At 42.1% G+C, this 25,872-nt stretch overlaps 1 protein-coding gene across 1 annotated transcript; it reads left to right on the forward strand.

The window, feature by feature from the left end:
• Nucleotides 1-3,554: 3,554 nt before the first annotated feature.
• nus1 (NUS1 dehydrodolichyl diphosphate synthase subunit) lies at nt 3,555-24,894 on the forward strand. Its single transcript, XM_089021927.1, has 5 exons — nt 3,555-4,069; nt 5,445-5,576; nt 15,413-15,565; nt 18,572-18,671; nt 23,394-24,894. The coding sequence occupies exons 1-5, from the start codon at nt 3,679-3,681 to the stop codon at nt 23,482-23,484; spliced, it is 867 nt and encodes a 288-aa protein (XP_088878053.1). The 5' UTR covers nt 3,555-3,678; the 3' UTR covers nt 23,485-24,894.
• Nucleotides 24,895-25,872: the final 978 nt, after the last annotated feature.

Consider the following 25,872-nt stretch of genomic DNA (forward strand, 5'->3'; position numbering starts at 1 on the left):
TATTTAATGTTAAGCAGATTCCTTACTTACAGACAGTGTATTGTCGGTGTTCAAATACCTGACATGTTTCGGCGACTACTTCCGCCTTCGTCAGAGTGTCACGGATGTTGCTGTGACGCGCCATTTTCAGCTGGTGTTGCTATGAGGGCGTGACCTACCTGTCAGAACTGACAGGCAAGCCACGCCCCCCGCTGTCCGCTCGTCCCTCCAGGATGCTGCTCCAGGTAGTAGAGAGCATGTAAGCTCCCTCATCCCTGTTGATGGTCCTTGGTCCTCGCTTTCGGATTTCAATGGCCTCCCTGATCCAGCGCTGATGTTTGTTGTCTTCGGTGCGGATGACTCTGGCCTTCTCCCAGTCCATGATGTGGTTCTCTCTTTTGCAGTGGTCCGTGATGGCTGATTTATGGTGCTCCTGTTGTGCTTGTTCTTTTATTGCTCTTGTTTGGATTGTTGCCGTCTCCTTCTCGCACTCGTTCTTGTGCTCTTTCTTTCTTGTATTGAAACTCCTTCCTGTCTCCCCGATGTATGATTTATTGCATGACTTGCATGGGATTTCATATATTGAGTTACATTTGTTTTCCGGGAGTATTTTGTCCTTTGGGTGTACCAAGATTTGACGGAGAGTTGTGTGTGGTTTGACCGGTGTGTTTATGTTGTGTTTCCTCAGTGCCCTTTGTATGCGTTCTGTGATTCCTCTTATGTACGGTAGTGTTACCATTGCTCTGTGTTCTTGTTTGTTTGTTTGCTTTTTCTTTCTTCCCTGTCTTGTGTTGTTTTTGTTTTTGACCTGCTCTGCCCCTTTAGTTATTGCCCACTGGGGATATTGGCATTTTTTCAGTGCGTGTTGTATATGTTTTTCCTCCTTTGTTTTGTCTTCCGGGTCCGTGATTATTGTGGTGCGTTCATGTAATGTTCTGACGACTGACAACTTATGAATGGTGGGGTGTTCAGATGTCCAAAGGAGATATTGGTTAGTATGTGTAGGTTTCCTGTGTACTTTTATTTTGATGTCCCCGTTGTCCGTGTGGTGTATGTTCAAGTCCAAGAAGGCGATGGAGTGGTTTGTTTCTTCTTCATGGGTGAACTTGATACTGCCTGTGGTGTCTATGGAGTTGAGGTGTTCAGTAAGCTGTTGCGTATGTCCTGTTTTGATTTTTTCCAAGATGTTGTCCACATACCGTTTCCATAGTGTTGGTTTGTATATTTCCGGGGCTGTTGAAAGTGCTTTCTGTTCCAGGTCCTCCATGAAGAATCCACACATGATGGCAGAGAGTGGGTCCCCCATGGTGAACCCTTCTTTTTGTCTGTATATGGTGTATTTGTATTGGAAATATGTGGATGTGGCTATGAATTGAAGTAGCTGGGTTATGTCTTGTGCTGTAAGATTTGTGCTTTTTTTGAGTGTCCTGTCTGTTTTGAGTCTGTCCTGTACTATCTGAATGGTGGCTTAGGTGGGTGTTTTTGTGAAAAGTGAGGTGACGTCATGTGATATGAACATTTCGTCTTTCTGTAATTTTATGGTGGCGAGTTCTGTGGCGAGTTGCTTTGAGTTCTCGCAGTGTTGGTCCGTGTGTCCCAGTAGCGGTTTTATTATTTCCGATAGTGCTTTGGAGAGGTTGTATGTGACTGATCCGATGCTGTCTACTATGGGGCGGAGGGGTGCATCGGGTTTATGTATTTTTGGCGTGCCGTAAATCCTGGGGATGATGTTTGCTGTAGGTACCAGGTGGTTGTACGACTCTTTGTTTATTTTATTTTCGTTTAATAGGGGTTTGAGTAGTGCTTTAAGTTTGTTTTTCTTTTCTTCTGTTGGGTCTTCTGTTGGGTCTTTCTTTAATTAGTTTCGTATTTATGTGACGGGTGTCACAACAGTGACTGTCTTCATCTCCACGATGCTGCCGTATTAATGAGACCAGACGCGTGGATGTGTCTTTTTATTTCTTTTATTTCTGCAACACAGTGCAGAAATAAAAGTGGCAGAAGGGATGGGTGAAGTCGCATGGGTTTCGTCTTGTGATTAACCTGAATCTCCTCGAGATTGTTCTCAAATGAAAAACATTATAGATAATAAAACAGAATTAACAATGTGTGATCGTATAGTGGTTATTTACAGAAAAAGAGAATACAACACAAGTTCAATGTTCATGATGTCCCTGAACGCATCATACGCGCAGACTCGGCAGAACATAAGGTGCGCTTGCAAGGACGCACAGTTCAACCCGCCACGAACATTCACGGACAAATGAAACACGACACAAGAAACTAAATATTGTACAATAAAACGAAATGAAACAATTATTACCTGCAACACAGTATGGCAGAAGGGATGGGTGAAGTCGCATGGGTTTCGTCTTGTGATTAACTGCGCAATAGAAAAGCACTATGAAGCACATGTGCTTCAAAGTTCCACTCGACAAAACGTGAAGTAAATAATGACACAAAAAGTAATCTGGACTCGAAATGAATAAGGGAACTAATTAGATAACACTTGACAGTACAAAAGGGGAAACAAAAAAGATAGTGTCATGAAAATGCGCGTTAATCGAGACCAACAGAAAATTGTGACTCACCCTGAATCTCCTCGAGATTGTTCTGTTAACTATGGGCGGGACATGGTGCCACACTGTGCGCCGTTGCGTCACTTCCTTCATAATTTAATAATCTATGTGCACAACTCCGTTACATTTATTTGGATCAAAAGAATCTTACCATACAGCTTTCTATTTTATGTAGTTTGAGTCGTTCGCATAATTCTGAAGAAATGCCGGCTCGCTTCAATACTCTTGACGCCATTGCTACCTTTTTTGTTTAGTAATTATACTTTTTATCCCATTTTAAAATTCTGCCAGTTTCAGCAAACAAAACTACAGTATGTACGACGAATGCCTCACTCGTCTTCTTCGTTTCTTATTACGAGTAACTTGATATGCCTTTTTTTTTACTGCGCATTGTCTCCCTCTCCTGTTTAGTCGAGCGCCAACGCCGAAGCAAAAAAGTTGGACGCTTGAAAGATTTACGTAGATTTAAGTAGTTTAATTTAATTTTGTGTTATTATTTTTATTATTATTTTCTGGTGGATATATTTGCACGATACTATAATTGTTGAGATTCACTTTTTGACACTTGTGGAAAAAAGATGTGTTTACAGTCAGTCGTGCGTGTGTGTCTTTAACATTGTTACTGTCACTGTATTTAACTTTAACTGTACTTTTAAGGAGGGATTGGACCTCGGAATAGATATTGATGCATGCATGGATGAAAGGATGGATGGAAATTGGTGGGAAAAATCCTCCTCTTGGGCGATTAACACAAAATGCATATGTTTGGAATACAAAAGGAATCTTATGAATCTAATGCAGTACTTACTACATGCTGTACAGTTTATTGTATTGTATAATATACTGTATAGCTGTGAACAAACGTTAATTTGATCCAAATGGGGGAAACGTGAAATTTAAAGTGCAGGAAACACTCATTTGCGTTCGACGTCACAGTCATTTTAACCAATCCGCGAGTTACGTGTAATCACGCCGAGGGTTCAGAGGTCAGGGGTTGTCTGAGAGAAAGCAAGATGGCGGCAGGCGGGTGACATCGACACGGATTTGATAGGCAATTTACATGAGACATAATTGACGTGTACCGCGCACATAATACCACGACCCGTTTTAGAATTAGTCAATGACATTTATGGCACTGTTGTACAGTTCACTGTGGCGGCTCTTGCTGTTCCTCCTCCATAGCAACAGAGCACTCGTCTCCTGGCTTCGGAACTGGAAGGGACGATTGTGGGAGCGAGCGATTGCCACTTTCCTCCTTCCGATGTCCATTGCTGGCTTCCCGGAACACCGAGGAAAGTTAAACCTGGACGCTCGGCGAACGACCGGAAATGAAAATAGCCTTTCTCATGGCCGACACCGGTGGATGACTGATGGCAGGTCTCTGGAGAAGTTGCCGAGCCACATCGGCCTGTTGGTTGCAGAAGAGGAGCCAAGCTACACGGACATTGCCAACCTGGTTGTCTGGTGTATGGCTGTTGGTATATCCTATGTCAGCATCTATGATAATCACGGTAAATATACACCTAACTCAACGGAACTACTATGCACATAGATTTCTAATCCTATCTTCAAAGATACACTCATATAATCCGTGGTAATTTTTATCTGACTGATTGCTTTTGCAAAGATGTAATGCAGTAGTGAACTCCACATTTAATCTTCTCCAATCTTGGTTTCTCCTATGAGGTCAAAATGAGTGTAGAGTTATGTCAGATAAATGAGCCTCAGTACAGTTAGTGGGCTCTATTGAGTCAATTGCAATACCAAAATTCCGAATTCGACAATCGGTATTATACCTGCCTAGTTAATGTAGTGAGAGTAGGCTTGTCAGAGATTGGATGCATAACAATAATGAAAAGATAACAAACCAAAAACGCCAAACATCAGTCAAGGAGATGATAGAACACCTAACTTCAAATTCTTCCTCTATATCCAAGCCGGTTATCCTAAGGAGGGTCGTGGGTGTTGTTGATCCTATTCTAGCTGTCTTCGGGCGGTAGTTTTAATTCAAAATTATCTATATTAGTCATTTTATTAGTCAGTTTTTTTTAGTCATTAGTGATTTTGATACAAGTCAGTGGAAAATAAACAATATATGGGTTCTATTCTGATTGAATACAATACAAACCAACAGCAATTCCACTGTAAATGTATTTAAACTGAAACATTATTCTCACTGGCACTGAGATTTGTAGCTTCATTCAAAATCTAAAAAGACACTGAATAAACACAGGTAATGACATTTTTAGCTTCCCCCCCTATCAGTTGTTTTGTATTCAGTAAGATGTCAATTTTCAATTTGAAATGCATTATATTTGGTTATCAACCACCTGAAATTAAGCACAGTTTAGAGTGTGGTTTGCGAACTGCAACAACTCAACCTAAGTTAGTACACTCGTTTATTTTAACTCGACTTGCTGATGTTACTCAGTCATCACATCTCCAAGCTGACTCTTTCAAATCGCTACGATGCTTCATGTTGCAGTTTGCCGAGGTTGGACATCATACAAACAAGTTGCATCCCATAATGTGAATTGAACACTATTTTAGAATATGCAAATTGAGGATCAACCTAGTTTATGAAAACAAGATGTTGTCATACCTTCATCGGAATTATGCAATCACTCATACAGTATTTTCTAAATGTTGTGGTGACACTGTTGTCATATTGTCGCACTTACAGTAAAGTCTCGTTATATCGATATCGGATATATCGATAGTCCCGGTTATATCGATACTATTTCTATGCACGCACGGAGAAAATTACATGCAAATAGGGTCGGATATATCGATAGTCCCGGTTATATCGATATTTTTTCGGACTCCCTTGAATATCGATATAACGAGACTTTACTGTATTTTGTTTCCGTTTTTTTTTTGTTTCAGGTATTTTCAGGAAGAACAACTCCCGTCTACTTGAGGTGATTTTGATACAACAACAGCACCTACTCGGTACAGAGGGATCCAAATATAATGTGGAGTTTCTTAGTGATTGTGCCGACAAACCACATAACAATGGTAAGCGCTCTACGCATCTGTCAAGCTGCTTCAGTGACCTGATGGTGATATGCTGGATTATGTAATGGTGTACACAAGTTTTATTTCGTCACATACTCGAGGGGAAAGTTAAATAACTCAAAAGGTCAAAGGAGAAATGAGATGTTTCGTCATTTCGGTCACTGTGACTTTGTAAATCTCTCTCTGTGTATATGCACTTGTAAACTCGGGATCATGTGCCCTATTTTCTGCACTATAATACAATACCGAATGTTTAATGGCAGGTCATTCCAGAGAGTGGGATCAGCAACGGAAAAGACTTGAGCCCTTCTGAGCCTCCGATTAGTTTAATGTCTGGTCAGCAGACCTGAGGCGCCGGGAAGATGCGTAGGGATGAATAAGCTCGGAGATGTAAGGAAAAGCGAGGTCATTTAAAGATTTAAAAACAAATAATAAGATATTGAAAAGAACACTAAAATGTATAGGGAGACAGTGAAGCCAGAGTAGGTGTTATGTGTTCCCTCTTACGAGTACCAGTCAAGAGGCGAGCAGCAGCATTCTGGACCAGCTGGAGATGCTTCATGGAGGATTGTCTGACTCCAAAGTAAAGCACATTACAGTAATCGAGCCAGATGTGACTAAGGCATGAATGACTGCTTCTAGGCGCTCATGAGAAAATAAGGCACATTCAATTTTCTCAAAAGCCAACAGTGCGCAACTCTCTTGAAATTGTTTCGTGGTGAGTGGTCAAATGCCATCTCGTATTGATTATAAGCAGGAACCGGTTGTCACCTTCCAGCGTTCTGCCTGACACTAATTTACATGTGCATTCCCCATCACACTAAAAAAAAAAAAAAAAAAAACCACTACTGTCCGAATTCAGCGCAGCCATTATGAAATAAATATACAGTAATCCCAGAAGCGCAGTTAACTAGTGACCAAACAAAGAAAGAAGACCAGCAAGATTTCGAAGGATGTTTATCCCTTTGTGGATGTGAGCCTGTTTGGTGGATCAATTTTGTTCGTAACTTTTGTCTTTCATTGATTGTTTTGTAATGCTATTTGTGTTTGTTTCTTGTCCATTGTTACACCTGCTCTAATCCCTTTATTTTAGCCACACCTAGTGGATGCATAGTGCTATTATTTTTCTTGTAGCTTCTATACCAGGGGTCGGGAACCTTTTTGACTAAGAGAGCCATAAAAGTAAAATATTTAGAAATGTTTTTCACCGAGAGCCACGCGCGCGCGCACATACAAACGCTCACGCGCACACACACGCGCGGCCACTTTTCAACAAAATATCAGAATGTATTATTTAAAATAACTTTGTGATAGAACTCACGGTTAACATGGATGGTTTTCCGTTCCTCGTGTTTGGTAAAAATCCAGGAAAACGATCGGAATGAAATTCAATTTGCCGCTCCAGAGGCGAAGTTACTGCTAGCTAGCCTGCACACGGCTCATAAGCTTCCACACTTGCTATCTGCAATCTACTTCTCGCAGAAGTATGTCAATGCTAACGTTAACATGGGGCTTGTTAAAATGTCACTGACATTCGACTGTTTCATCGATGGTATTGTTTCATTGCAAATTAGAATCAGAACATTTTCTCTCCTCTAACACTCCGGTGCATTCAGGCTGAAGTGCACAAGTTGGGCTCATTTAAAGGGGCGTTTACCTGTTTCAACATGACGGCCACTATCATCCAATCAACATGGCGCTTTCGGCCATTCTAGGTCAGTGTCATCCAATCAAAATTGCGCTTTCCGCCAACTGCAGCCCCAACGGGAAATGAACGACGAAAAAAATGACAATATGTTTTATAATATGTAATATTTATCGGCGAGCCATATGCAATCATCAAAAGAGCCATATATGGCTCGCGAGCCATAGGTTCCCGACCCCTGTTCTATACTATGTGCCTTATAAAGCAGGCATGTACCTATACAGTGATACGTCGGCTTACGAACTTAATTGGTTCCCAGAAAGTGTGTGTAAGGCAAACAGTTTGTCTGCCAAACATTTATTTCCCACAATAAACCAGAAAAATCCGTTTCCAGATCCCCATAAAACATAATTTTCTAATAAATAAGCCTTAAAACTACACAAAATATACCTTATTTTACGTATAATAAATGTGCTATTGTATTGTAAATAAAGAAATACACACTACTGTATAAGAGTCGTTTTATTTACCTTTGTGATGGATATTGATGTCTTGGTGATATCCAAGTGAAGTTGCCGTGCTTTCTCTGCGATAATACCCTCACTCACACTGTCCCCTGCTAGCTGCTTTTCATGAATCCAAATCAACAGAAGTTTTTCAACCTCTTCTATTGCCTGAGACCATTGCTTAGACAACACAGAAACATTCTTAGCCACACATAGCAATGGTCGACTTAGCAAACTGGTACTGGGACGCTAAGTCACACAAACACACACCTCGTTCGTGTTTTTTGATGATCTCCTTCTGCTCGACCGTTATTTTCTTGTGTGTCCTCTTCGGCTTTACACGAGCCTGTGGTGGGTTCTTTTTCGGTCCCAAAACGGCAAAAGTAAGTATACACTTGATAAAGAAAAAAAAATCTCAGTCAGCTTTATTGTCAAGTATGCTAATATGCGTGACATACAGCACAGATGAAATTCCTGTCCTCTCTTACCCAGCGTCCAAGGCACTTCTAATGACTTTAACATAATAAACGCGAGAACGCCAATTTGCAGAAAATCAATGTCCTCCATCTAACCCGGTTTTGTGCATCCTCTTCTCTCACACCAGCTACCTTCATGTACTATTTGACCACATCCATAAACCTCCTAATCGGTCTTCCTCTCGGTCTCCTGCCTGGCAGTTCAAGGTTCAGCATCCTTCTGCCTATATAGTCACTCTCTCCTCTGGACATGTCCAAAACATCTCAGTCTGGCCTCTCTGACTTTCTCTCCAAAGCCTCTAATATGAGTTGTCCCTCTAATGTACTCATTCCTGATCCTATCCAACCTGGTCACTCCCAAAGAAAACCTCAACATCTTCAGCTCTGCTCCCTCCGGCTCTGCTTCCTGTCTTTTCTTCAGTGGCACTGTCTCCAGTCCAAACATCATGGCTGGTCTCACCACTGTTTTATACACTTTTCCTTTCATCCTAGCTGAAACCCTTCTATCACACATCACACCTGACATTTTTCTCCAGCCGCTCTAGCCTGCCTGGACACGCTTCTTCACCTCTTTTCCACACTCTCCATTGCTCTGGACAGTTGACCCCAAGTACTTAAAATCCTCCACCTTCTTTATCTCTTTCCCCTGTAGCATCACTCTTGCACTTGGATCCCTCTCATTCACACACGTATATTCCGTCTTGCTGCGACTGATATTGGATTGGGTATTGGATATGCCTTTATTAGTCTCACAGTGGGAATTTTAACCTTGTGATGAAAGTGATGAAAGGAATGAAAGTAGAAAAACAAAATACATGAGCTGCTGGAAAGGCAGCCACTCTCGCGGCGCTGTCTTGAAGTCAAAAGAACAAAAAAAACTAAATAACAAATAATATGACAGCATAGAGACAATATGACAAAACAAAGACACAGAGAGACATTCATTCTTCAGGACTTGCTGTACCCTCTTTGTGATGACATGAAGCAGTTCTAGATGGAAGAGGAGAGGATCAAAGCGTCTTTCCACCAGTGGATCAGGGACATCATGGTGGAATGTGCATGTCGACTACAAGCTAAATGTTGAAAGCAAACACGCAGCTGTAGCATCCATTGACGAAAAGAGATTGTCTCACATCTCCTGTTCCACATAAATCTGCTTCAATTCCAAGCCGCAACAGTTCCACATACGCATCGGCGCTCTGCGCTGACGCTCCTTTCTTCTTATCGCGGGTTCCTCAAGCCATGCATCCATCCAGCCGCAGACTGTCCAACAGCACTGACCTTTCCGCTGAACAAAGCGGGGCTGTGAAGATGCTGCCTATTACAGGCGCAAAAAAGCACAATGGCCCCTTTGGTGTCCAGCGATGGCAGTCGAATGGCACAGACATTCCTCCCATTCAAAAACAGTACTGGCATATACATGCTGCCGAAAAGGCGCAACCGCTCAGCACAGTCTACTCCCTCCGCCACCTGCTCCCCGTTCTCGCTACAGATCACAATGTCATCTGCAAACATCATGGTCCAAGGAGATTCTTGGCTAACATCGTCTGTCAGCCTGTCAATCACCATAGCAAATAAGAAGAGGCTCAGACCTGACCCCTGGTGGAGTCCCACCTCCACCTCAAATTCCTCCGTCACACCGACAGCACACCTCACAACACAGTCAGGTCTTCTACGCTTTGTTCCTCCTCATTTTCCTCATTCATCAATTCTTCAAAGTACTCCTTCCATCTTGCCATCACACTACTGGCACCTGTTAATACATTGCCATCTCCTTAATCACCCGAACCTGCTGCAGGTCCTTACCATCTTTGTCTCTCTGTCTCGCCAACCTGTAAAGATCAGTCTTGCCTTCCTTGCTGTCCAGCCGAGCATACAAGTCATCATAGGCCTCTTGTTTGGCCTTTGCCAACTTCACTTTAACCATGCTTTAACCGTTTATACTGCTGTCTACTCTCGTCCGTCCTCTCAGTGTCCCACTTCTTCTTTGCTAACCTCTTTCTCTGTATACACTTCTGCACCTCCCCATTCCACCACCAAGGCTCCTTATCTACCTTTCTCCCACTCGATACACCAAGTACTTTCCGACCTGTGTCTCTGATTATGTTCGCTGTAGTTTGCCAGTCATCTGGAAGGACCTCTTGCCCACCCAGTGCTTGTCTTACCTCCTTCCTAAATGTTATGCAACACTCTTCCTGTTTCAACTTCCACCATTTTGTCCTCACTTCAGCCTTTGGTTTCTTCATCTTCCTCACTGCCAGCGTCATCCTACACACCACCAACCTATGCTGTCTGGCTACACTCTCACCAACCACTACTTTGCAGTCACTGATATACTTTAGATGGCGCCGTTGACACAAAATGTAGTCTACCTGTGTACTTCTGCCTCTGTACTTCTGCCTCCACTCTTATAGTTCACCCTATGTTCCTGTCTCGTCTGAAAGAAAGTATTCACAATAGCCATTTCCATTCTCTTAGCAAAGTCAACCACCATCTGCCTTTCAGCGTTCCTCATCTGGAGTCCAAACCTGCCCATCACCTCATCATCATCTTTGTTTCCTGTGCCAACATGTTCATTGAACATTGTGGTTCTCCTTGTGTTTTCCGAAAACTAGTTCGTATGCCAACATTATATTCTTGCGAATTTAATGTTGGTAAGGGGAAAATTTCATTAGCTAAAGCATTCGTAAGATGAGGTATCACTACATGAAAACGGTTATAAAATAGTCCATATATCAAGGGTGTGTTTTATAATCCGAAGCACCTGTTAGTGTGGAAAATCTCATCTTTTCCTTTTGGCTTTTCCCTTCAAGGGGTCGCCACAGCAAATCAGTGGCCTCCATCTTTAGAGGTTTGATCCGCATGTTTGTTTTGGCCAAGCTTTTACGTCGGATGCCCTTCCTGACACAACCCTTTGTATTTATCCGGGCTTGGGACCGGCACAAGAAGAAATATGTCTCTTTGTGGCTATAGTGTGGAAAATACAGTGACTTAAATTCTAGCCACTCAGTTCAGCTCAGTTCGGGTTGCCAATGATGGTTTGAATCTGTGCTCTGATCTAGCCTGGATTTAATTCAACGGAAGAGCAATAGTGTAACTGGTATCAACAATGTGATCTTGGTTGCCTGTTTTGTTTGTCCTCAGTCCAACCTTTGATATAGGACACCCGCATCAATTGGCACAGCACCAATGTGTGACTGTTCAGAGCAAATATCCAGAGTTTTTTGTAGTGTTTTGACGAGTCTGGTGAGAATTGCTGGTTTCTTTATTCAATATTTCCACACTAATTCACTGATGTGTCAAAAATTCATTTTTTTTAACCTTGATTGAAAATCTGTACGGAGGAGAGTGCCGAGTAGCTGCAGTCAGTCTTCTCACATGATTCAACTTGTCGGGTTTGCTTTTTGCTGGCCAAAGTCCCTGTGTTCCTGTTCAGTTCGACCGTATGGGCTAAGGGTTGCAATGTTGATCAGCACACAACTCGTGCTACTTATCAAATGGCCATTGACAACAATGAAGTAAAATTTATAATAATAATAATACATTTCACCTACAAGCGCCTTCCAAAACTCCCAAGGTCGCTTTAGAGTCACAGGATCAGTTTTTCTGTGGGTGAGCAGCGCCAGCCACAAGCGCCAGCGTTCACTCAACCCGGAAGTAACTTAAATCGATAGAAAGCTGGCTAGCCAGCCAATCAATTGTCAACAGATACTTGGGTAGATAGCCAGCCAGATAGCAAATAGTTAGCAAATGGTAATAATAATAATACATTTCATTTTTAAGCGCCTTACTTTTACTTCAACGTCAGAATTCTGACTTTAAACTGAGAATTCTGAATTAGAACTGAGAATTCTGACTTTAAACTGAGAATTCTGACTTTAAAGACTTGGGAATTCTGACTTCAAAGACTTTAGAATTCTGACTTTGAATTCAGAATTCTCACTTTAAAGTGAGAATTCCGACCTTATCCTCAGAACTCTGACTTTAAAGTCAAAACTGAGTCAGAGTTCTGAGGATAAGGTCGGAATTCTCACTTTTAAGTGAGGATTCTGACTTTAAAGTGTGAATTCTGACTATTCTCAAAATTTAGAAGAATAGTGGCAGTTGACCCTTGTTTCTAGTGGTAGACTAAGATTTTTGGTCTGATTTCTCATGTCACGTTCATTATTCAACGTAACCGTTTAAAAACAGCAACAAATAGTTTATATACAGTTATGCTTCAATTTACGAACAGTTCTTCATACGTCTGTAAGCTCTGTCATACAGGAGTGGTCCATCGATGAATTACACAGTACAGTTTCTTTAATTATAATACTATAGCACGTTTATTATACATAAAATAAGGTATATTTTGTGTAGTTTTAAGGCTTAGAAAATTAGAAAGTAGGAAATTATGTTTTATGGGCACCTGGGAACAGATTATTCTCATTTTAATGGTTTCCTATGGGAAATTAATTTTTGGGATACACACTTTTCACCTTACACACTCTGTCTGGGAACCAATTAAGTTCGTAAGCCAAGGTATCATTGTATTATTATTATTGGAATTATTATTGTTATTGTTATTGATGAAAAGGTTTCTTCAGCTGTCACCTGTACTATATATATATATATATATATATATATATATATATATATATATATATATATATATATATATATATATATATAGGGCCGATACTACCAGTAAGACTTTAGTTCGCTGAAGATCTTGGATTAGAAGCGAAACGTCCGACACCTTCAAAGAAGTACAGATGACGGCTGAAGAAATCTTTTCATCGATGGACCACTCCTGTATGACTGAGAGCTTACACAGACGTGTTGTTGTTATTGTTGTTGTTGTTGTTTTTATTTGTATTTGTACTTGTACTTTTATTTGTATTTGTATTTATTTTATTTGTGTTTTTTTTATTACTTAAGAGAGACAGCGTGGACTTAAGAAGGCAAAAAAAAAGATTCAGACACTGTTAACTCCTTCACTGCTAGACGATGTGCAAATATGTGTCCACTCCAGTGTCAGGGTTTTTGTCATTGTCACTAAATTGCAGGACCCACAGAATATTGAATGTTAGGACTACATAAACAGTCAATGCAGCGTAGACACCTTAGACCAGGGGTGTCCAAAGTCGGTCCTCGAGGGCCGCTGTCCTGCCTGTTTTCCAGCTCTCCCAGGAGCAACACACCTGATTCAAATGATCAGCTCATCAGCCAGCTCTGAAGCAGCATCAAAATGGTCCTGATGATTTGAATCAGGTGTGTGCTCCTGGGAGAGCTGGAAAACAGGCAGGACAGCGGCCCTCGAGGACTGACTTTGGACACCCCTGCCCTAGACTCTCTTCTTTCATCAGAAAAAAAGTTTATTTCGAGCTTACTTGGTTGTAAAGTTATCTGCTTTGAAAGTGGGGGCGGCTGCACCAAAGGTATAAATGCACCATTGTGACAGCTTGGAAGTCGAGTGGTTAGCGTTGACATCACAGTGTAGGGGTACCAGGTTCAAATTCCAGCTTCCGCCATATCTGTGTGGAATTTGCATCTTCTTCCCGTACTTTGCTGGATTTTCTCCTGGTCCTCCGGTTTCCTCCCGCATTCCAAAAACATGGCTGGTAGGTTGATTGAACACTCCAATTGACCACGAATGATTGTTTGTTATCTGTGTGTCCTACGTTTGGCTGTCAACCAGTTCGAAGACAGCAGGGATTGGCTCTAGTACCCCACCATGACCCTAGTGGTGATAAAATAAGTTCAGACAATGAATGAATGAGGATGTTCAGTATTAACCTCATAAACATGTCCATAAAAATGGCATTGTTTTTTGGGTGGGGGTTTCCTCAAAATGTTCAGCAAAGTGCTAATTTTACTCATCGCGTTTATCTACACAAAGCGCTGATTGTACTCTTTGTTACGGGCCATATTTTTGTGTTTGGAACTTGGGACATGGTTTCATTCGGAAAATTGGAATGGATTTTGGGGGGCTTGGTGAAATTTCCAGGGACTGAAGCTAATTGTTTACTACATTTACAGTGATACTTCGGTTTACGAACCCCTTGGTTTACAAAGTTCTCGGTTTACATACGCTACATTTATGAAATGTTTACCTTGGCATACAAACTATTTTTCGGGATACAAACGGAGCACTACAATAAGTGATGTGTCGTTGCGAACGAGCCTGTTCTCCTAACAAGAAAATGGCAGCCGACTCATTTTTGTTCTCTATTCTCTGCCCCCAGTCTTCGGTTAAAGCCACGTGATTGGTCAAGAACGCAGCTGTGAGGGGTTGGTTCCAGACAGACAGACAGAGAGGGAGAGAGAGAGAGAGAGAGAGAGAGAGAGAGAGAGAGAGAGAGAGAGAGAGAGAGAGAGAGAGAGAGAGAGAGAGAGAGAGAGAGAGAGAGAGAGAGAGAGAGAGTGAGGCCGTTCTCCAAAAAGAAAATGTCAGCCGACTTTTTTTTTGTCCTCTCTTCCCCGCCCCCAGTCTTCGGTTAAAGCCACGTGATTGGTCAAGAACGCAGCAGTGAGGGGGGGGGGGTAAACATTAAAGAGACAGGCAGACGACAGACAGAGAGTGAGAAAATGGATAGGTGAAATTTGGACTTGTTTCAACTTTGATAGTTCAAAGGCAGAGTGTAGATTGCAAGGTTAAAATTCCCATCAGTCAGGCTCCACAAAAAAACCCGCACAAGCCATCTGTACACTTGATGCAAAAAGCTATCTACCCAGCTAAACAGAACACAATTGATGAGGAACAAGGTAAAATTATCGCAGAGAAAGCACCGACAAAGGATCATTCCTCAAGATGGTGAAAAAAAGAAGGCTACGTTCCTCATCAAGTGTTTAATACTGATGAAACCGGCCACTCCATTCCATCAAGCCATCGACCATCACAAAGGTAAATAAAATGACTTTATTATATAGTACAGTTTATTTCTTTAATTATAATAACATAGCACATTTATTAGACATAAAATAAGGTCGATTTTGTGTAGTTTTAAGGGTTATAAAATTAGAAAGTAGAAAATTATGTTTTATGGGGACCTGGGAACGGATTATTTTCATTTTAATGGTTTCCTATGGGAAATTAATTTTTTGGATACACACTTCGCCTTACACACCCTGTCTGGGAACCAATTAAGTTCGTAAGCCAAGGTATCACTATACTTGCATATCAGAATGTAGTCGTCCCTTCAATTGGAAGCTATTTGTGCATTTCAGTGCTGTCATGCAGACCCTCGGTGAAGGTACTGTCCCCGGAAGATGGCAAGCAGAGGATCGTTGAGGCTGCACAGCAACTCTGTCGCTCTGTGGAAAACAAAGAGAGGAGCTCCAAAGACATCACCGTGTCTATGCTCGACACAATGCTCCGAGGTAACGCTTCGTTGTCGTGAGCGTGTGTCTGGAACATGCATTTACCATGTCCTGTGACACGTGACAATGCCTCCGCCTATGATGGAGAGAGTGGAATGGGGAAGTTGATTTAATGCACAATCCATTGAAGTTGAGCGATGAGTGGCACAGTCTCTGCCTTTTCACCACATCAATGAAAAGCATGTCTTTTTATTTATACATTCTAAAACATATTATTCATCCATTCCCAGTTCTAAATCAGACCATCTACTTCCATCTGTGAAAAAAAAAACATTGCCTTCGCCTAGCTTCCTCGCAGCAAGGTGTAAATAATTAATTGCGCCGCAGAGAATGCTTATGGGACTCAAAATGAGCTCTGGTGAAAATCAGCACAAGTACCAGGAACATTTGAAGAAATGCACTCGTGATTTTAGAGAGCAGTTGTTGAAAGAATAAATTGCCACTACCACATTCAGGAGTTTATTGTGTGAATATCGACTCTACATTGGGGGCTCAAAAACTCACGGATCATTAGTTGTCTTCCCCTCCACACGCACACACATTAAAGAGAGAGGTTGGTGAGGAGAACAGCCATGAACAAGAAAAACGGGAGACTTTTTTTTTCAAGCACATCCGTACACAGACATGTGTGGAATGCACAGAGGACGTTGCAGTGCTCAAGAAATCCGATGTCATTACTCAACAAGATATGCTGAAGAGGATGCAAAGTACCAGGAAGTTGAAGGAGTCAAGGGGGGCAATCTCGTTCACGTTCTGGAAATCTGTTCTGAATAATGTTCTGAATTGTTAGTTCTCCATTTTTTTTATTTGTGTGGGTGTATGTGTGCGTGTGCGTGCATGTGCGTGTATGTGTTCATGACAAGCAGCACAGCAAATATGAACTGCGATTCCATTGAGGTTGTTTAAGGGACAACTGACACCATTTTTTTGTTTCCTAACCGACATCAGAAAAACGTTTTATAGCCTCTAAAATACCCAAAACACGCAGGCTGATATTTTTGGTCAAATGCAAAACACCAATAAAAATGACTTAGTGTCCCAAAACTGCCACAAATGAGCTCAAAACTTTGGAGCTTCAGAAAGTCCTGCCCCCTTGTTCGTGACGTCACGTCAGGATACTTCACAAACTGCCTTGCTCAAGAATCAAAACAATGGCTTCAGAGAGTTCAGATTCGGAGAAGATGCTTCCTTGTTACTCAAAGCATAAATGTTTGCAATTGATTTAAGAAGTCCTTCCGTATCAATTCGAGCTGTCTGCAAGCGATGAAACCGGTGAAGATCTGGACTCCGATGTAGCGCCCAGAAAATGCACAAGATGGCGGACAAGATGCCTTTCGTCCAGTATATAAAGCCGCTTATCATAGCCGTAAAGCCGCCGGTGATTGGTTAAAATCTGTGGTAGAAGACAGAGGGGTGGGTTTTACGCACACACACACAAAGGAGACCGCCACATGAACATCAGATGTCCAGACCAGAGAGAAAACTCTGACAGCGCTCCAGAGTAAAAAATGACACGGTGGAAAGTGGATGTTGGTACGATCGATTTGCTCCACTAATATGGCGATTGCTCTCTTTCACCAGGTGAGCTCACAGTTAGCATGCAATTTGACTAAATGAGTAAACATGCATCAAACGCCAAGCACTGAATCGCTAACTCTGGTTAGCTTCCTCGTTCGCCTCTGCTGGTTGACTGCTCTGCTCCCTTGGCAATGGGCTGATTTGTCCGCTGGGAATTTGTGTAAACTTACACCTTTTTATACGTAATAGTTGTATTGAGTTCATCCTGTCTACTTGATATCTAATTTAAAATAGATTCTTATCTTACAGACAGTGTATTGTCGGTGTTCAAATACCTGACATGTTTCTGCGTCTACTTCCGCCTTCGTCAGAGTTTCACGGATGTTGTTGTGACGCGCCTTTTTCAGCTGGTGTTGCTATGAGGGTGTGACCTACCTGTCAGATCTGACAGGCAAGTCATGCCCCCCGCTGTCCATTCGTCCCTTCAGAATACTGCTCCAGGTAGTAGAGAGCATGTAACCAAGGACCATCAACAGGGATGAGGGAACTTACATGTTCTCTACTCTCTACTACCTCTACTTTCTACTACCTGGAGCAATTTCTCCCAAATTTTCAAAACCTTGTGAAATGGCATCCCTTGATGCTTGAAGGACAACTGACATCTCCGGACAATTTGGGTTCATGATTTGTAAAATGACTTCAAATGACTTCAACTGAGCCCATTTTACTAAGATTCCACCGCATATAGCTATATTTTACTTTTTAAGACTTGTGCTGAATATTCAGGAAGTCTTGTCGAGTTGATGACGATGCCTGACGTGACGTCACATTCAGAACGCCCCTGACCGAGAAAGCGACACACAATGCATTTTGCGTACTTTTTTTCATCTGAAAACATCGTTTTGATGGCGAAATTAGAAGGAAAACACATAAATAACGCAATGGTGAATTGTTGTGTGTCGCAGCCAATTGCGGTAATGCGCTTAAAGAAGGTGGAAGTTTACACAAATTGTGGGCGGACAAATCAGCCCATTTCCAACGAAGCTTGTGCGCCATCTTGTGCATTTTCTGGGCGGGCGCTACATTGGAGTCCAGACGGCTGGAATTGATACGGAAGGACTTTAATCGATTGTAAACATTTATGCTTTCCTCTTCAGAACTGGATGAGTAACAAGAAAGCATCTTCTCCAAATCTGAACTCTCTGAAGCCATTGTTTTGATTCTGGAGCAAGGCAGTTTGTGAAGGAGAAGGGCATGAACAAGGGGGCGGGACTTTCTGAATCTACCCAGTTCCGAGCTCATTTTGTGGCAGTTTTGGGACACTTTAATACATTTTTATTGTTGTTTTCCATTTGATTAAAAATATCAGCCTGCGTTTTTTGGGTTTTTAGATGCTATAAAACGTTTTTCTGATGTCAGTTAGGAAACAAAAAAAATGGTGTCGGTTGTCCTCTAATCAAGACAAGCGCCGCTTTGTTGTTTTTCCAGAGTCAAGCAATGTTCCAGATCCGGAGCTGGTGGTTAAGTTTGGGCTCGTCGACAGCACTCTGGGCTTCCTCCCCTGGCACATCAGACTCACGGAATTCATGTAAGACAATATAATTTTTAGCATTGAGAACTGATTACTTCAGAGATATATCAAGAGGCTCCTTAATCCACACTTCACTCATGTCCAGAAAGAAACATCTTGACTTTCTTTTGATATTGGATTTGCCGTATTTCTCGCAGTATAGGATGCACCTAAAATCATTCTGTTTTCTCAAACTTCTTCTTTTCCTTTCGGCTTTTCCCTTCAGGGGTTGCCACAGAGAATCAGTGTCCTCCATCTAACCCAGTTTTGTGCATCCTCTTCTCTCATACCAGCTACCTTCATGTCCTCTTTGACAACATCCATAAACCTCCTCTTCGGTCTACTCTCGTTCGTTCTCTGTGTCCCACTTCTTCTTTGCTAACCTCTTTCTCTGTATTCACTCCTGCACCTCCCCAGTCCACCATCAAGTCTCATTATCTACCTTTCTTCCACTCGATACACCAAGTACTTTCCGACCTGTCTCTCTGATTATGTTCGCTGTAGTCTGCCAGTCATCTGGAAGGACCTCTTGCCCACCCAGTTCTTGTATTACCTCCTTCCTAAATGTCATGCAACACTCTTCCTTTTTCAACTTCCACCATTTTGTCCTCACTTCTGCCTTTGGATTCTTCATCTCCCTCACTACCAGCGTCATCCTACAGACCACCAACTTATGCAGTCTGACTACCCTCTCACCAACCACTACTTTGCAATCATTGATTTCCTTCAGATGGTGGTGTTGACACAAAATATAGTCTACCTGTGTACCTCTGCCTCCACTCGTATAGGTCACCCTATGTTCCTGTCTCTTCTGAAAGAAAGTATTCACAATAGACATTTCCATTCTCTTCGCAAAGTCAACCACCATCTGTCCTTCAGCGTTCCTCATCTGGAGTCCAAACCTGCCCATCACCTCCTCATCATCTTTTTTTCCTGTGCCGATCATGTCCATTGAAGTCTCCACTGATTACAACCCTCTCACTTCTTGGGATGTTCTGTATGACTTCATCAATGTCCAACCAAAATGTCTCCTTCTCCGCCAGCTCACATCCGACTTGTGGGGCATACCCACAAACAACATTTCACACCACACTTAAATTTTTAGCTTCAGACTCATCGTTTTATCTGATACTCTTTTTACTTCTAAGACATTCCTAACAAACTTCTCTTAAGATAACCCCAACTCCATTTCTAAGCTTCTAGCTTTGCTCCCTTTCCACCTGGTCTCCTGGACGCACAGTATGTCTACCTTCCTTGTCTGCATCATGTCAACCACCTCTCTACCTTTACCTGTCATTGTTCCTACATTCAAAGTTCCTACTCTTAGTTCTATACTCTTGGTGTTCCATTTCTCTCTTTTCCTCCGGTCACAACTTCCTCCTCTCCTTCTTCGACCAAGAGTCGACCATTTTCCACCGGCACCCTGAAGGTCAATAGTACCAATAGCGGCTGTTGTTAACCAGGGCCTCGACCGATCCGGTATGGGATTCAGAGGTTTGATTCGCAAATTTGTTTTGGCAAAAACATTTTACGTCGGATGCCCTTCCTGACACAAGCCTCTGTATTTATCCGGGCTTGGGACCGGCACAATAAGACACAGGCTTGTTTCCCCTTGTGGCGACATTATTCTGTTTTCTCAAATATGCCTTATAAACTGATGCACCTTATATATGAATCAAAATTCTGATTTCTTGGACGTAGCATTTGAAATTTCCCTTTTGTTACAGGTGCAACAGTTGTGAAAGTGCGATAGTTATAAGGCTGTATTGTATTCCTCTTAGCATAGCACAATCTAGTGGATGTATAGTGCAACTGCAGCCACTATTGTGGCTTGTATTTTATGGGCCCTATGTATGAAAACCGTTTTAAAATAGTCCAGTTATTGAATGTATACCATATACAGTGGGGCCTTGGCTTACGAACTGAATTGGTTCCCAGACAGAGTGTGTAAGGCGAAAAGTGTGTATCCCAAAAATTTATTTCCCATAGGAAACCATTAAAATGAGAATAATCCGTTCCCAGGTCTCCATACAATATCATTTTCAACTAAATAAGCCTTAAATCTACACACAACATACCTTATTATTACATACCGTATAATAAATGTGCTATTGTAATGAAAGAAATACACTGCATTGTATAATAGTCAATTTATTTACATTTGTGATGGTCGTTGATGGCTCTTAATTGACACCTGTTGCTTTTTCACTTGTAAGGTCTTACGAAACTGAGGCATCACATTATCATTCATCATGTTGAGGATTCTCATAGCCACAGTCTTTTCTGGATGGAACTGTTCAATAAAAGCCTGCACATCAGAAATTCTTCCATGCTGCTTTCAAGGATCGAAGGGTAACATCATGCCAAGCCTTTTCTATCAGCTGAACAAAACAATACTGTCATGTTCCGAGCGTGACAGGGATAGCTGACTTGTCGGAACGTTAATAAAAGGGGTTGGATCCCTAAGCAGGCGGCAGAGACGTAGGTGCTGGCAGAGATTTTATTACAACAAAAGGCGCGAGTCCGATGATTCCACGGACCCAGAATGACGCGACAAAAGAAGGCAGGCGGGGGCGATCCGTCCACCACGTCTCACCATGCGGTGGTGAGAAAACTCGCGATCCCGGAAAGCAACAAACTTGCGCGATCGCGGCTAACAATCACCTCGGGCGAAGAAAATTCTTGTGCTGGCAAGTCTAAGACACTGGCGAGGCGCGAGGCGTCGTAATCATGTCACTGGTGAGGTGACAGCGACTCATTGAAATGTCCCAGTATCGGTGATCAGGGGATTGACAGCAGCTGGCGGAGGTCGGGAGCGACGACCCGCCCCAGCTGTCAACTCGCATGTAACAAGTTCTGTGTCATTAGTCACGTGAAAGCATCGAATAAATAACGCTTTTGTGTAGAAATGGTGGACTTAGCATATCGGTACCGGGCTCTTTATTTGTAGAATGGTAGTATAAAGTTACTCACAGGGAAGTGACACACAGCGTGAGAAATGTGTCAGGCTGAGATTCACATGAAAGCCACGGTGCACACCTATAACGCTACAAACGCACACCTCATTCGTGTTTCTCAATGATCTCCTTCTCCACAACTGTAATTTTGTTTTGTCTTCTTCGGCTGAACACGAGCCTGTGGTGGAGTCTTTTTCGGTCCCATAACAGCAAAAGGATCGTTGACGATCGACGTGTTCACTCATAGAACGGGGGTGTGGAAAGGTAGGCCGGCTGGGGCGCTGTTCGGTCGTGTGCTTTGGTGTTCTTCCGCTGAAGATTACACCGCCAGCCGTGGTGGGGGGTGTGTATCGCGAAAGGTAGTGCTTAATCAAAGTTTTAATTTTCATAAATTTAACGTTCGTAAATCTAAAAGTTCGTAAGGCAAGGTGTTCGTAAACCGAGGCCCCACTACTCCGGAGTGCCTTATTGTGTGGAGGTTACGGTACTTTTTCACAGCTACAATCACGTTTACTCTGTATCTGTCAGTGCAATGCTTTACTTCCTAATCAAGGTAATTTACTACTACATTTTTTTTCTAATGCAATTTGACCTGGTGTGAATGCAATAAATCACAGCAACAGAAATTTGTTTTGATTGTACTGGGATGTAAAGTGTGTAAATCACATCCCATGAGAGTAGATTATTTGATATGCTCTTGTCTATTTATTTATTTATTTATTTTATATTTATTTATTGGTGTATTTATTTGTGTATGTTTATTTATTTGTTATATATGTGTATTTATGTATGTATGTCTTTATTTATTTCTTAAATTTATGTATTCATTTGTGTGTTTATGCTTGTGTTTATAATATGCATATGCTAGCTCGCTAGCTATCTGGTGGCTGGTTAGCTGGCTATCTATTAGCTAGCTGGCTGGCTGTCTATTGGCTATCAGGTGGCTGGCTGGCTAGTTAGCTGGCTGGCTATCTATTAGCTATCTATGGCTATCTAGCTAGTTGGCTGGCTATCTATTGGCTGGCTGGCAGGCTATCTATCAGCTAGCCAGCTAGTTTTTTATTTATTTGATCCGTGTTGATGGCGAAATTAGAAGGAAAACACATAAATAACGCGATGGTGAATCGTGTGTTGTACCGAACAACTATTTGATATTCGCTGACAAAAATTCCCAGGAGAAAAATCAGCCCCTTTCCACGGACCTTTGTCGCCATATTGTGGGTGCTACATTTCTCTTCAGGTGCCTCAAAATGACACAGAATAAATTCTTTAATCGATTGCAACCATGTATGCTTTCCTCTTCAGAACTATTTGAATCATATTCATAACTGGATGAGTAACAAGAAACCATCCTCTGCGAATCTGAAGCCATTGTTTTGATTCTCGAGCAAGGCAAGACATCCTGGCGTGATGTCACCAACAAGGGGGTGGGACCTTCTGAAACTGGCCATTTCCAGTTTTATTTTGAAGTAATTTTTGGACAAGTTAAGTCATTTGTAATGCTGTTTTTCATTTGACTAAAAATATCAGCCTGCGTGTTTTGGGTATTTTAGATACTATAAAGCGTTTTTCAGATGTCAGTTAGGAAACAAAAAAACGGTGTCGGATGTCCTTTGAATTATAACTGAAAGTCTCCTTTCAGCTATAATTTAATGCTTTGACTCTTTTTATTGAAACTCTATTTTTGAGCTTTGTAAAGCTTTACATTCGCATATAGTCTCGTAAATGCTTATGCAAACTGCATACATTCTGTTATATTGTAAGTGTCCTTCTTTGATTTCAGCTCCCTGCCGTCGCACAGAAACATCTCTTATGAGGACTTATGGGGCGCCCTGCAGCGTTATTGCGAATGCCAGCAGCGCCTGGGCCAGTGACGTGCATGCTGGCCTCGAGTTAATCACAAAAGACACGTTCAGGGGGTTCATACTGTCAAGACGAGGGATGCTCGAGTAAGACTGTGACTATTCATCTCTCCGTCATGACTTGAACCCGCTCTGTCCAACACGCGGGGGGTTCTCCTGGATTGCTGAGACAGTGAACAAAGCCAGGAATCAGAGCCGATCGCTCACTTCCTGCCACCAGCTCTTGTACTACAATAAATGGAAATATTAGGACCTCTGCAGCATGTTCTTTGAGCCAAGGGAAAATAGGCCTTCGTGACACATACCAACATGATGAGAGGGACCGTCTGTCCTCTGTGTCTTTCTCAGTATTGGCATCCAATTTCCAGCTGCTGTTTGTCCCCGAGAACTTGACTCCGAGCAGCGACAGCAGAATCAAACCGGGCTTTGTGCCTCACTGCTGAAATTTAGCTTAATTTTAGAGAGTCCTTCGATAAAATTCTAAACATAAGAGGAAGTGTCGTGAGGGGACAGAGTGATTCATTGTGTGATTTTTCAGAAGCTCATATGACTGTGTTCTGCCTATAAGTCATCGTGTCAAATCATTTTTACTTAAAGGACAACCGACGTCTGCGGACAAGTTGTGTCCATAATTTGTAAAATGACTTCTACTGAGGGTATTTTACAAAGATTCCACCGCATATAGCTATATATTACGTTTTAAGACTCGCGCTGAATATTCCGGAAGTCTTGTTTTTGAATTGGTGACGAATTCTCACCCTACGTCACTGAAGGAACGCCTCTGACCGAAAAAGGACACATTGTAGCAGTCCTTCCATCACGTCAATGCATTTTACAGTACTTTGGTCTGAAAACGTCGTATAGGACCAAAACGAGGCAGAAGAGGGCGACAAAGCTCCATGTAAGGAATTAATCATCCTGTGGAAAGGGGCTGATTAATTCCTTACACGGCTTTGTCGCCATTTTCTGCCTTTTTTTGGATGCGACATTTCCCACCCCTGATGCCTCAAAATGACACGGAATAAATTATTTAATCGATTGCAAACATGTATGCTTTCTTCTTCAGAACTATTTGAATCATATTAATAATTGGATGAGTAACAAGAAAGCATATTCTCCGAATCTGAAGCCATTGTTTTGATTCTCGAGCAAGGCAAGACGTCTTGCCGTGACACCACGAACATGGGGGCGGGACCTTCTGAAACTGGCCACTTCCGGTTTTAAATGTAAGTACTTTTTAGATACTTTAAGTCATTTTTATTGGTGTTTTGCATTTGACTAAAAATATACTGCGTGTTTTGGGTATTTTAGATGCTATAAAATGTTTTTCTGATGTCAGTTAGGGAACAAAAAAGTGACGTCGGTTGTCCTTTAAGGCTCCACCTTGACTGACCAGACAGCTGAAATAAAGAAATGCACTGATTTGTTTTTTTGTTTGTTTGTTTTGAATATTGCATCTGTTTTTTTCAATCAAATAAATACAGCGGATTGTGTCAGGAAGGGCATCCGACGTAAAAGCCTGGCCAGAACAGACATGCGAATCAAACCTCTGAAGATGGAGGAAACTGATTCGCTGTGGCGACCACTTGAAGGGAAAAGCCAAAAGGAAAAGAAGAAGAGCATCTGTGTTTTATACTTCCTCATTCAGTGTTTGACTTAACATACATTCCATACAAAATATAGCACTGAAGCAACTTACGAATAAATTCACCTTACGAACGACCGCTCGGAACGAATCTCGTTCGTAAGGCGGGAAGCGTCTGTATGCACAACAGCAATTATTCGCTATCTATTAGCTATCTGACTGGCTCACTAACTATCAAACTGGCTATCTATTAGTTATACGGCTACCTAGCTAGCTGTCTATTAGCTATCTAGTGGCTATATATTAGCTAGTTTCTATATATTTGAGTTACTTCCGGGTTGAGTGAACACTGGCGCGTGTGGCTGCCGCTGCTCACCCACAGAAAAACTTATCGTGTGATTGTAAAGTGACAATGAGAGTTTTGAAAGGTGCTTGTACATGAAATGTATTATTATTATTATTATTGGCGCCCTGGTAGTCGAGTGGTTAGCACGTCGGCTTCACAGTGCAGAGGTCGTCGGTTCGTGTCCCGCTCCATCCTCCTGTGTGGAGTTTGCATGTTCTCCCTTGTCCGCATGGGTTTTCTCCGGGTCCTCCGGTTTCCTTCCACATTCCAAAAACATGCATGGCAGGCAGTTTGAACACTCCAAATTGTCCCTAGGTATGAGTGTGAGAGTGACTGTTGTTTGTCTTTGTGTGCCCTGCGATTGGCTGACAACCAATTCAGGGTGTCCCCCGCCTCGTGCCCGAAGACAGCTGGGATAGGCTCCGGCAACCCCCGCGACCCTAATGAGGAATAAGCGGGACGGAAAATT

This window comes from Hippocampus bargibanti, linkage group LG19, assembly GCF_051943395.1.
Source record: "Hippocampus bargibanti isolate YZ-2025 linkage group LG19, ASM5194339v1, whole genome shotgun sequence".
Taxonomy (NCBI): Eukaryota; Metazoa; Chordata; class Actinopteri; order Syngnathiformes; family Syngnathidae; genus Hippocampus; species Hippocampus bargibanti.

What these genes read in the sequence shown, in the direction of transcription:
- nus1 (XM_089021927.1), top strand. Translation starts at nt 3,679, where the DNA reads ATGACATTTATGGCACTGTTGTACAGTTCACTGTGGCGGCTCTTGCTG. An exon ending in CAGCATCTATGATAATCACG is followed by an intron (nt 4,070 to 5,444) that starts GTAAATATACAC and finishes TTTTTGTTTCAG; the next exon opens with GTATTTTCAGGAAGAACAAC. An exon ending in ATCAGACTCACGGAATTCAT is followed by an intron (nt 18,672 to 23,393) that starts GTAAGACAATAT and finishes CTTTGATTTCAG; the next exon opens with CTCCCTGCCGTCGCACAGAA.